We start from the raw sequence: 13,092 nt of genomic DNA on the forward strand, positions 1-13,092 counted from the left end.
AGATTAAAAAAACAGCAAAGCATCTTGAAGGCACAAAACATTGAGCTCAAGTAAGCACAGTTATGATTGAAGCCACTAAAAATACCAGAGAAGTATTTATTTTTTGTATTACTCGCCCGTTGCATTGCATTCAGCTCATATATCTTATGCAGTCCACCTATCATATTGTGTGACTGAAAGATACCCACCACATTTCATAGCCTACTTAAAAGCCATAGTTTTTACAACTTTCTGTGCCAGTGATGTTCAGTCATGACCAGGTTCATTCTAGAGCATGATTAAATGAAAATCAGTTTAATACCCCTTGTTACATAACAGGAGGTAAATTTTCTTTAGCGAACGCATTTTTATGAATTCGCTTTATTGCAACATTTGGGAATTGCAGTGTGGTAACATTTTAGACCATTAATGATCAGCAAAAGTCATTGGTTGTGCCTGGTGGTGTTGCTGATTGAGTCCCATTGGCATCATGAAGGGGGGATTCTATGTCAAGAGACTATTTACTTGGAAAAGGAACTTGACCGTTTTAGTGTTTCAGGATAGCATCCCTCTTCCGTAAGAAGTCTCAAGTCAATAAGTTCAGCCCCTTCACTTGTGCATGTACATACTTTTATGTTTCAGTGAGGTTCAGAGTGAGCTAGTGGCATAGTTTTGTTTTGCCGGAATTCAGTTTCCCATCACCTGGTAGTTTACGCGCTGTTACTGCTGCAAATTTTCAGGATGAGGAAACGCGTAGTGAAACTGCATGCCTGAGCCACCTGACAGTGCGGAGCCTGCTGTTGATACATGCTCTGCGCACACCCACTCTTTCATTTCTTTCAAGCATCTTCTGTTCCATCACTCCTACCTTGTGCATGTCATAGACCGGAACCGGCACATGGGCCTTTTCGCCATCTGCCTGTAATCTTGACTGGCCTGGGATCTGTCCTAGCCACTGTATCCCTCAGCGTGCAGTTAAATGTCATTTGTAGGGTAAGCCACACTGCGAAAAGCAGCACACAGTTGGCTTGAAGGGCATCTGGAGTAAATGCGCTGTGAGCACCGAAGCAGCACCTTGTGCCAGTTCCGATCTACGGCGTGCACACTGTGGGAGTGAGGATACAGAGATGCCCACAAGGCATGAAAGAGCAGGCATGCGCAAAGCATTCTTCCTGACATGAGGCTGCGTGATGTCAGGTGGTGCAGGGATACAGTTTTGCCATGCACTCACACGTCCTGCAAGCCCGCCGCGGTGGCGCTCGGCTGCTGACCCAAAAGACGCAGGTTCGATCCCGGCCGCGGCGGCTGAATTTCGATGCAGGCGAAATTCTAGAGGCCCGTGTGCTGTGCGATGTCAGTGCACGTTAAAGAACCCCAGGTGGTCGAAATTTCCGGAGCCCTCCACTACAGCGTCTCTCATAGCCTCAGTCGCTTTGGGACAATAAACCCCAATAAAACCAAACCAAACACGTCCTGCAAAGTTTGGCTCATGATTGTACAGGCCTTCCGCTTGTTGTTCAATCTCTTTTTTTGGCAAGTTGTGCTTTCCGAGTTGTGAGCTTATTCCTATTGCGGCCTTAATATTGTGTCAGCGGGTCTTGGAAGTACCAGTACAGGTCTGTGTAACTTGGATTACCCCTTTACAACCCGATCACAGTACAAAATCGTGGATGGCCGCCATGTATAAGCTACAGTGCTAAACTTCATCGTTCAGCTTGCTGATTTCCATAATTTGTAAATTTACTGCTGCCCAAGAGCCCACATTTCGTTTCTAGCTGATTTGGTACTTGACAACACTTGTGCAAATGATGCTTTGCTGCTTGTGTTTCTTTTTGCTTTTATTGTCGTGGTTTCTTTTTTCTTGTAATGTGGAGGTTTTGCATTTGCCATTGTGTTATTGTCTTCATCAAGAGGGAATGTCTTGCTTTGCTCATTTTGTGTCATAAGTCGCTGTGTAAACATGATTGTTGTCTCTAGGTCCTTGTGTTGTGCCATCAAATTATAGTGTTGTCGAATTTGAGTTCCCCAATTCTTAGTTGAACAATTATTATCTGTAGGTTTGGAAAGAATTGAAAGTGTAAGGGAAAAACTCCAGAACTTTTATATGAGTGAATAAAAATGCATAATATCCATTTTACTGAGATGCGCAATAGTTCTTGCGACGTATTGTAACTTTTGTAACAGATAATTATAACTATTGTGCAAAATAGCAGTTAATAATAACAACTGTATGACTAATTATCTTCTTATAATCTGGCAGGCTTTAAAATACTTGCTTGTCATTTCTACATGTTTCATGCATATAGATTAAGGGCTCATCATTTCCAGGATATATTTTTTTAGGAATTAGTAGTAAGAATCAGGCTATATTTATTGAACTCAAATTCAGATACAGATGAGGTTATTTAGCAAAAGGCTTCATAATTCTGGTTTTTTCAGGTCATATTTTGCAGCAGAAGACCAGTTAGTCTAAGCATTTATCTTTGTGCGGAACATAAAATTCTCTTTTTGCACATTATTTTGTACACAATACGGAAATGACAGTTGCGCTGAAAAATGTTTGCAGAATCGGATATTTCTTTTATTCTTCTATTTTATTAGTGATTTTGCAGTATATATAAAATCTGCTACGTAGAACTTCCACCTACGCGCAAGACCTGCCTGTCATTGTTTGCACACGGCGACAAAATTCGTTAAATCTCACTGTGATCGTTTTAAACATAGCAGAGCCTTGGAGTAGGATGTCATTAATGTGGGTAACACTTTATAGATAGGACATATGGACAATATCTGTGTTTTTACTTCTCACTTTCAAAACATACTGTTTGAACTTGGCCTCAAACTAAGCACTATAACAAATGAAAAGTGCTAAAAGAACTTTAAAAGGATCAGTTTAAAAGAATCAAAGGATCGGGAATAAGCACAAGATGTCCCTCAAATTTTCATGCCGTGTCTTCAGCTCCATCTGCTGGAAAACTAAGTTCCTTAGAAGGCTTATTTTCAGGTAGAAATCGAGTTTCCCCGATTTTTAAGAAATCTGGCTTTGGTGCAAGGATTTGGTAAGACCGGGTTTTACCTGAAAACAAAAGCAGCTACATATATTCAACCTAGCCAAGTTGCCTGCAGCAACTTAAGATTAAATGCTTGACAGATGTTTCAAAAACACTTTATTAAGACCCCTGTGTCGTCTGTTTTCATATTGCTTCTGTAAGGGTTGGTGCAAAAAGTTTTTTATAGCTGTTAAAAGTTACTTTAAATTTTGTAATTTTAAAGCAAAGCATTATCCTTTTTGGATATTGCATCCAAAAAGCTATGGCTTAACCTCTGTTCAATCAGCACTGCATCAAATGAGGATATTAACATTGATACTGCCTAGAAAAAAAGTTTTGGAAATTTCTTTGGCTTGTTTTTCAATGAAAATCATTTCACTACCTGTCATTTTCACTTAATTAGCTGTGGTCACAGTTTATAAATTAGTGTGCTTTCCTAAAAAATCATAGCTACATTCGTTTTGTAGATTAGATATTCAGCATGTTACCTAATGCTTTGCACTTGTAAAAAGGTGCTAATAGCATTAAACATAGCACCTGTTTTCAAAGAATGATGTGTTAAAAAAGTTGATATTTTCTAAACCTATGTGAAAAGAAGCTTAAATGTGCTTTATAAACCATGTTTATCACCATGATGTAATTTAGTTGGAGCAGACAAGAAAATTTCAGTGCCGTGGTAATCAGATCAGATAGTGTCGTGTTGAGAAACATAGTTCCGGTATTTTCTTTTGAAAGGCACAAGACTGCAACATTCTGCATCATTAGTGTAAGGAATGATGCGGCCACAATTGTACATGTTAAAAAACTTTTAGGTGGAAGCTTATACAAAAATATTTATTAAACAGCAGAGTGTACCTCTCTCAGAATTCTGGCTTAGACTGTTACAAAGATAGCAGAACCAGATTTTATTTCACCAGCTGGCACCCACACTTATTGGAGTTATTGGCACATAGCTTACCGTAATTTCCGGTGTATAAGACGCACCCGCCATATATGCTGGCTGTCATTGAAAAAGTTGGTATATAAGACGCACCCGTGTATAAGACACACCCCAATTTACCCAAATAGGCTAGTGAGGCTTAATTAAACACGCTTGCATGACCATCGCGAAATTCACCGTACCTGTGAGGAATTCTTAGGCAACGCTAAGTGATCGAAAAAGGCAACACGCCATACCCGCCCACGTTTTAGAAAAAACGAAAGAACTCTCCCATATGTCCATAACATTTTATTTCTACTTAAAACCTTCGAAGTCTTCATCTTCGGATGTGCTATCAAAAAGTTCGCCCATTTCTGAGGCAACGCGGCTGAAACATTCTCTTCGCATTACGTATGTACTATGTACACGGAGCAAACAAAGTTGCAAAGGGTGGCTAAAGAAGAACGCCGGCTTGTTATGGCTTGACAATGGCGAGAAGTAGGATTCTCGCCATCTTTTGGCATTTCACATTACTTTTGCTTGGGGCCTCTGAAACAGTCGCGTGTTTGTGATTCCGGAAGTCGTCATCCCCGCCGTTTCATGATTAAGTTCACCTAAAAAAAGTTGCGCACGGCGGTCCCCATATTGGAGTATTGACTGTGTTACAACCGCGTCATTGGTAGTGATATTTTTTGGGTAAAGAAAGCTTGAACATGAACCTGAGTAATTTCTCAACTCGCAAAAAAAAAAAATTTGCGTATAAGACACACCCTTGTGTAGGACGCACCAGCAAGATTTTTGAAAAAAAGCCGCGTTTTATATACCGGAAAATACGATAGTTATTGCTGCTACAAGTCTGGCAAAGTCATATCTCTAGTTCACTCATTGCCACTTGGCATTATTTTTTTGTTTAGACCTAGTTCAGCTTCAGTTGATTCATATTAATGCACCTAATTGACGTGTATATACAGAAGGGAGTACAATAATGAAAATTTTGCATTGTAAGGATCTGAGCAAGAATGTGTTACGGGAATAACAGCCAATACAACAATCATAACAGATACTAAAAGAAATGTCCAACTTACATTGAGAATGCCTAGGACCTAGAAAATAAATAGAGCTATACGCTATGCATGGAGTTACTTGAATGTTGGAATTATGATTCATGGTCCTTCTTGTGACCATCAAATAGGCAGCAGTGGCCCTTAATAAGAGGGGAGCCTCGATGTTATGAATATGGAAGCCCCCTATTCCACTTTTTTGTAGTGCAGGCAGACATGTCTGCCTGGACACATGGTCCCATGTGGTCTCTTTCAGGAGAGGTTAGTGTAGGAACTAAGCTCTTCAAGAAGGACCACACAAACAGAGCTTCCATGCTTTGCTGTTGACATGGACCACCAGCCTGCTTGAAGCAGTGAGCCGTTTGACCGAGCCAGTGGACCGTTCGAGAACCACGCATACACATCAGTGCTGGTCGTCGTGTTTGTGCTGCGGTCATCTGGAAATGGGTACATCGTGCTAGGCTCAACTTGTCTTCCAGAAAAGGCTCCAGGACGATTGGCCGTTGGAAGGCTGGGACGAGCATCATGGTTGGATTTGTTTGATCGGCAAGATGTATTCTTGTCACTTGTTTACTCTTTTCAGTAACAGGAACGTAGCAAACTGCGACATTCTCTTTTTTTTTCTTCTTTCCTTGGCATTGAATGAATTCTACACATTTACGAAGGTACGCATTTACAAGACGAGCCTCTTCAGCTTGTTGACGGGGAAAAGAAGTAGAAATGTGTACCTGTATTCTGTTCTTTCTTCTTTACGGTCATACATATGTGCTTGCAGAGCACGGTTCGAGAGACACTGTCTGTAGTTTTGTCAATTTGTATTTGTTGCTTTATTAAGCGCAAACAACCTGACTGCACCAGTGTCTTGAACAGAAAAGTAAATGCTATCATGACTGTTATCATGGATGCAAAATTTTCAGCTGCATGCTTGTTTAATGCTTGTGCATTGTGCTCAGTGCACATAATTAATATATCAGTGGTTAGTACACAGTGAACCAGGGTATAGATGGACGTATATTAGTCTGAGCATGCATGTTTACTGGAGAGATTCCTCTTGCATTGGTGGTGAATCTCTGAGCCCATGGCTTGTGTACATTCCTCATTCAGGTAATGTAGTATGAATGTGTAAAATCAGCAGCTTGACAGGCTTGTTCCAGACATGTTGCTACAGTCTGAACTCGTTCTTTTGACATGTATCAACATTTTGAACACTCAAGCACACATACCTAAAGGGTAGCAAAGGTCTTGTGTGTATGCCACATGTGCAGCCGCTAGAAATGGCTGTAGTATAGTTAGTTGTGGTGATTGTGAAGCTTTGTGCATGGTTGTGTCAGCGTACATAGTTATATGCAGTATGCGACTTGCTGTTTTTGTGAAGCATTGATTATACCTTAAACTACTTCAAGGAAGCCTGTTTTTACAGTGATTGCTCTGTGTGGAACTTTCTTTGAGATAAACAGCGTCGGCATCGCGTTCTTAGTGTGTTGCAGCCAGAAAACTTGCAGCGACTTTCAAAACTCTCGAAAATTTTTCCAAAAACTCCCTGAATGTCCCCAGAAACTCCTGGCCAACGGGAGTGCGGTTGTGGCCACATTTATTGAAGGCGGTGCCTGGCTTGAACTAGAGAGGCCAGCTAACAGCCGCATCCGCTCTACCCGGTAGACTGCAATGTTCCATCTAATGCACGCTGGCCACTTCCTCTTTTTAGTTTTCAGTCGAGTGCGAACAGTGGTGCTACAAGAGTACCTTCTGGGGGTCCTGTGCCATAAAAACCATGTGAGCTAGGAAGCAAGCTCTTTTCTGAATGTGCCAGCTGGGGTCATTTGACTAACTGGGCTGGAGAGAGGGCAGTCTCTGAGGGGTTGAGACGAGGGTGGGGAAATGAATCAGGATAGTTACTGCTGTCAATCTCCAGCCTCGGGGATGACAAATCTTGGAGTTTCTTTTATTGCTTCTCCTTTTTTAAAGGGACAGTGAGGAGAGCTCTATTAATATTTTTTTAAAAGCAAAATCCGATAGTTCGGCATTTCATGGCTTCGTTGCCACTTGGCCGGCAGCGAAAGATGCATTTATTTCTAAGAAATTTGGATTCGAAGTTGAAAAAGTTTTTCCCGCCGCTCTGACTCAAACTTCGGATTCTCTTATGACGACACAGGACTAAGTGACGTGAAACATGACGTGCATGTGACATAACTCAGACTCCGTGATTTCTGGCGGCCAGCAGTGTGGCCTAGCAGCAGCCGAAAAGAAAGCTACCGCCGGCCGCGCGTTGAAGGCATCTGTCGGCTATTGCGGCCGTCGCTACCGTCGCTTCGTTTACGTTTGCACCGGCGTTTTGCCAGCGTTACGATGGATCCCGTTCTCAAAGTCGTCAACGAAGTTCTCACAAACAGACACCTTTAGCACACCGTGTAGCTTGTTACCATTAGCGGAATACCGGGAGCCCGCCTACCGCCGGTGAGCAGGCGCTGATTGGTCCCAATGCTGCAGGCGCGCGCGTAGCCGCCGGGTACGTGGCGCCATCTGGCGACGTTAAGGAGATTTGCGCATGCATTGGCATGGCCTCCGCGATCGAAGCGCCGAGCCGCCGGAGCAGATCGCGGCGGCCACGGCATTGGCTGCACCTCAGTGATTCGTAGATTCTCGTGTTTTAGTGTTGCTAGAACCTTTGGTTCTAGCATCTTAGTGTTGCTAGAACCATTGGTTCTAGCAACACTGTTTTGTCCTATGACGTCATCACGCGTGTACTTGCGAGTTTGGCCTGTGGCAGCGATACCTGTATTTTGGTTCTTGCTCTTTTCTACGTTACAAGAGCTTTGTTGTCAGTATGAGTGGTGTTTTTGTAATGAGGAGCTGGTATTCTGTCGATACAAGCCAACTTCAATTTCTCCTCAGTGTCCCTTTAATTTGTTATCTGGACTGTTGGACTGCCTGAATTCTGCTGTGGTACAAACATGGAACATGTGAAGGGTATAGCTTTAACAGAGCGCTAATGGTCAGCTGGGGTGAAGTCTGTGCTTTCACATTTAATTGTTGCTATTGTGCTTGGCCTGATTGAGGCAGTTGGCAGCTTTAACAATGTATAGATGCATTCTTATCCGTGTTTTCAGTGCACTTCATGTTTTCTGGGACTTGCTGACCTTAATTTTTTTTCTCTCCACCTTAAAAGTGTACAACAGTGAGAAAATATCTGGGAACTTATTTTTGTTACACAGCCTTGAAAAGTGGTGACAGTGTCACATATACCCTAGCAGTGTACCATGCATTTTAAAAATGACAAATAAAAAGTTTATTGCACGCTCAGTGGTCATTGTCGTGGATGTATATCACACTCGTATATTAAAAACAACAACCTGGAGAGCTTGTTTATGTCAACGTCATGGTCTCCACTCTATGTTTGTACATTCTCTTGATCTTACTTTAGTCTCTAGACCTTCTATGAAAGAGGAGCATGATGAAGCTGTAACTTGTTAAGCTTTCACTTACAAAACTCTCTCAGCTTAATTTTCATTCTCTAAATAAAATTCTGCATCAAAGGATTAATGTAATAAATTGTGGAACTGCTACCTTTTTCCCACCTATGTTCAGTGACTGACGAACATTCTGCTGGCATGAATCCTCTGCCTGCATTTTTAGATATGCCATATGCTGTCTGAACTTAGCTTTTAGGTGTGGGTGGAAACTCAAATTTACTTTTGTTGTTTGGCACAATTTTTCTTATCGGTTCCTAATATTTTCTTTCCGGTAAGAAACTATACAAACACGCCAAACTAGTTGCCGTGAAAATGTTGTCATAAAGGCTGACATGACATTCCTTGATGAGTACGGAATATTATATATTCTTATTCAGTATTCCACAATCCTTAGGCATATTTTGCGTCTGTTTGTCTGTTACACTCATATTTGTGCACGTCCTTTGTCTGTCAAGTGTCCTGTCTTGCCTGCTTCTGTTATTCCTTGCTTGCTCTTGTGTGCATGACGGAAAAATGGTATCATTTGTTGGTAGCCTTATTTCTTTAAACACTTCCGGACATTCTGAGCAGCCAAAAAATGCTTGCCGTCTCAAATCTGCCTTCTGCTTGTGGCTGAAATTTTTACTGCCTGGTTCTGCACCCATTAGCAGCGAGATCTTAGTGTGGTCAAGAACTTAGTCAGGCTAGTAGAGATGGTATGTTCTTGGTGTGTGTGACTGTCCTGTGCAGTATAATACTCAGAATACTAAATTTTCATTTTGGAACTGACATTTCAAGTCAATTTTGGCTGGTGGTGCAGCGAAAACTCTCTAAATACCTGTGTCAGAGAAAGGAGCTCATCCATTTTACTAATCAAGGTGACAGAGTGCATCTTCAGGTATCTGCCGTTGACATGTTTTGTGTGCATAAGACCGTCATATACTGTCTTGTCATTTTAGCAAAGAGGATTTTCTCACAGTGAACAACTGTATAGCTACCGAGCTGCAGAGAGCCATCTTTTCTCAAATTTTTTTTGTCCTGATAAATTTCACTTTCATTTTGTGTTGCATGGGGAACAACAGCTTTAGATATTGTAAAGAAGTGTTGATTTGTTGCTAAAGGAAACTTTGAACGTATTGTAAACGCTAAGGCTCTGAAAGACGTGAATTTATTGATAATGATTTCCAGTTATTGCGATACTGTCTGTGCCAGTTGCCTCAAAATTAAATGGAGCCATGTTATGTGATATGATTGCACTAGTGCCCTAGGTGATTTAGGGGCACTGCTGGTTATACATTTGCAATCTGCTTACCGAGACCCATAACTTTTGTTTGTGCAATGAGTCGAGTAGAAAGCGTGCACCTTTCTACTTGACCAAGTTTTGATCATTTAAGGCGCTAGGCACTTATCTCCACGCATACCATGTACTTTAGTACCAGGCTGCTCATATTTCCTATTTTCTAGAGCAGCTGAGAAGAATTTTGCAGTTGTTGCCTCTTTTTATGGTGTTCAAAACTGGCACGTTGTCTCGTTCAAACTACTATTCCTCGTTTGAAGCACAAGTGGTCCACTGACCGTGCTGCCTGTGTCTCTCTTCCCCAGATATATGTTCGCGCCCAATTTGACTACAACCCTCTGGATGATGACCTCATTCCATGTGCTCAAGCTGGCATTGCATTCCAAACAGGGGACATACTACAGGTCTTTTCCCCTTATTTCGGCCTCTGCTGCTCTCTGCTGTCTCCTTGTTTTTTCGTGGCTATGTTGTTTCAATTTGTCAAGTTGACTTGCATGCTTTTCAGATCAAAATATCTCTCATGAGCTGTCTCTGATGCTGAAACTTTAGTAGATCCTATTGCAGCAGAGTGAATAAAATGGCAGAATGTTTCAATACAGGTGGTGTTGTAGAAGTTGCAGTATTTTTGCATTAATAGTGTAGACCAATGCTACAAAAGACCTGAACTATGAGCAGTGCTCTCTTCACAGAAATTTCTTGTATTTAAAGTATGGTTGTTACACCACGTTTAAAATTTTAGAAATTTTTTTAACCTATGTTTCAGAATCCAGCCACTTCATTAGAGTGTGAAATATCAGCACTATGCTGATCATTTTTGTGATCAAACCTTAACTGAGAATATTATATTCAATGCTTTCATGCATTAAATCTCGGTCGCACTCTGCAGATGTAGGAGGCAGTATAATTTCTATAGCTGTCATCAGGCTCACTAATTTAGCTCTGTGCAGCATACGGAATGAGAGACATTCGATTTCAAGATATCTCACAAACGCTTATTTCCTACTTGCATTCTTGCATGGTGGGCAAAGTAGATAGTGCACATGGTCTAGAGTGCAATAACATGAAACTGATAAGAGTGTGGAATTTTTGAGGCCTGTTAATGTGGCTGTACAAAATAATACGTGGTTCATTCATGATTTATTGATTCACTGCTTAGAGGCTCGCACTGATCTACTTTGCCACCGCACTGACTGCATGCTAGCTTCTGTAAGGCTGTAGCACACGAGTGCTTTGCTGTGCCTGCAGTAGAGAGAGGGAGGTGTGTTTGTGTTCTGGTCTGCCGGGGCCGCAGGTGATCAGCAAGGACGACCACAACTGGTGGCAGGCCAAGAAGGAGACGGCCGACGGCACGGCCGGGCTCATTCCATCGCCCGAACTCCAGGAGTGGCGGATGGCTTGCATCGCCATGGAACATGCCAAGAACGACCAAGGTGCAGCAGGCTTAGAGCTCAAAGCGTTTTTGCAGAATGTTGTCTTGGTTTTGGAAACCAAAGTAAACATTGTTCCAGAATTTTAGCTCCCTCTCTCAATGGCGCCATTGTAGGCACCACTAAGTGGGGTCCCAGTGATCATAATAAATTTGCAGCCTTTCAGGTGGAATCTCTTTCCAGTTGGCATTTCAACTACAGTAGGGCGCACGTTCAAGAACTGTATCAGGAGTATCGCAACAGTATGAACAGGAGAAGTGTCCCTCACTAGTTTCTTATAGCGCTAAGCTACTCGATGCAGTGAACTTAATGCTTATCTTATCGCTGAAGGCACAAGCTTGCACCTGTCTCCTCACGCTGCCTTCCACCGCCCCCTCGGACTCTGCAGTGAACTGCTCCATATTCGGCCGCAAGAAGAAGCACATCAAGGACAAGTACCTGGCCAAGCACAACGCGGCGTTCGATCAGCTGGATGTTGTCACCTATGAGGAGGTGGTACGGCTCCCAGCGTTCCATCGAAAGACACTTGTCCTGCTGGGTGAGTCATGCCGTGATCTGCACACACTGGAAGAATGAGAAGAATTAAATAATCTTGCTTGCAAGCTGGCAGTCTGCTGTCATCATTGTCTAGTCTTTCTATGGCAGTTTTGGTGCGCCTATTTGTTTTGTCTTATTTGGAACAGCGTCATTCCGTTGGGGAAAAAAAACATGAGTCACTTGTCAGGTTCTGCAAGTGAGAAGATCAACAAGGCAGCTCGTGGGCTGCAATATACATCAATGAATTTTTTACAGATAAGGTAAAAGTTTGATAAACTTGTAAAAAGCTGCATTCTGAATTCTTAACATTCTGAATTCTTAACATTCTGAATTTGCAATTAGCCATCACAAATGTATAACCATTAAAGATGACGTATAGTCCGCAATTGGTAGCGAGGTGCTGGAAGTAGCAAGAGAATGTCTATTTAGGGCAGGTAGTGATCGCTGATCCGGATCATAAGAAGAAAATAGCTAGAAGAATAACATTGAGGTGGAGCACATTGGCGGGTTCTCTCAGACCATGAATGGCAGTTTGCCAATATCCCTCAAGAGAAAGGTATACAACAGGTGTATCTTACCGGTACCCACCTGTGGGGCAGAAACGTGGAGGCTAACTAAGAGGGTTCATCTTAAGTTAAGGACAACACGGCGAGCTATGGAAAGAAAAATTATAGGTGTAACATTAAGAGGTCAGAAGCAAGCAGAGTGGGTGAGGGAACAAACGTTGGTTAATGACATCCCAGTCAAAATCAAGAGGAAGAAATGGGCTTGGGCAGGGCATGTAATGCGAATTCGGCAGGATAACCGCTGGCCCTTAAGGGTAACGGAGTGGATTCCAAGAGAAGGCAAGTGCAGCAAGGGGTAGCAGAAAGTTAGGTAGGTGGATGAGATTAAGAAGTTTGCGGGAATATGATGGCCGCAACTGGCAAAGAACAGGGTTAACTGAAGAGACATGGGAGAGGCCTTTGCCCTGCAGTGGGCATAGTCAGGCTGATGATGATGAGAGGGGTCAGTATAGCATAAAAACGTTTGTACAGTGCCATATTGCTTCTGTGTAGCTTCTATTCATGCATAGCCAGCCTCGGGCTTCTGGAGTAAGGTTATAGGAGTTGTATTTTTATTGTGGAGCGTGTAGGTTATCTACGTTAAGGCGGAGACTTAGTACATCATAGTTGAGAAGGGAAAACTGCGCAGAAACATGGAACAAGGAAGAACACGGCGTTCTTTGTCGACGAGAAAGAACACGAAAGAGCCATCGTGTTCTTTCTCTTCCTGTGTTTCTGTGCTGTTTTTCCTTCTTCAGTAGTGTAGGTTATGTGGGTAAAGTTTGTGTCATTCGTTCTTGGACATTGTTATGAGAACAGTGAAATGGA

At 42.4% G+C, this 13,092-nt stretch overlaps 1 protein-coding gene across 4 annotated transcripts in view; it reads left to right on the plus strand.

The window, feature by feature from the left end:
- CASK (peripheral plasma membrane protein CASK) overlaps positions 1 to 13,092 on the plus strand; it is a 629,306-nt gene that overhangs the window by 600,097 nt on the left and 16,117 nt on the right. For all 4 annotated transcript variants that reach the window (XM_089546010.1, XM_089546012.1, XM_089546011.1 and 1 more), the window contains 3 exons: positions 10,061 to 10,159; positions 11,047 to 11,185; positions 11,571 to 11,720. In XM_089546010.1, the coding sequence (XP_089402136.1) occupies positions 10,061 to 10,159; positions 11,047 to 11,185; positions 11,571 to 11,720 (388 nt within the window). The remainder of the gene's footprint in view (positions 1 to 10,060; positions 10,160 to 11,046; positions 11,186 to 11,570; positions 11,721 to 13,092) is intronic.

The sequence above is a fragment of the Amblyomma mixtum genome, chromosome 5 (assembly GCF_055824585.1).
Source record: "Amblyomma mixtum isolate Tamu chromosome 5, ASM5582458v1, whole genome shotgun sequence".
NCBI classification, from domain to species: domain Eukaryota; kingdom Metazoa; phylum Arthropoda; class Arachnida; order Ixodida; family Ixodidae; genus Amblyomma; species Amblyomma mixtum.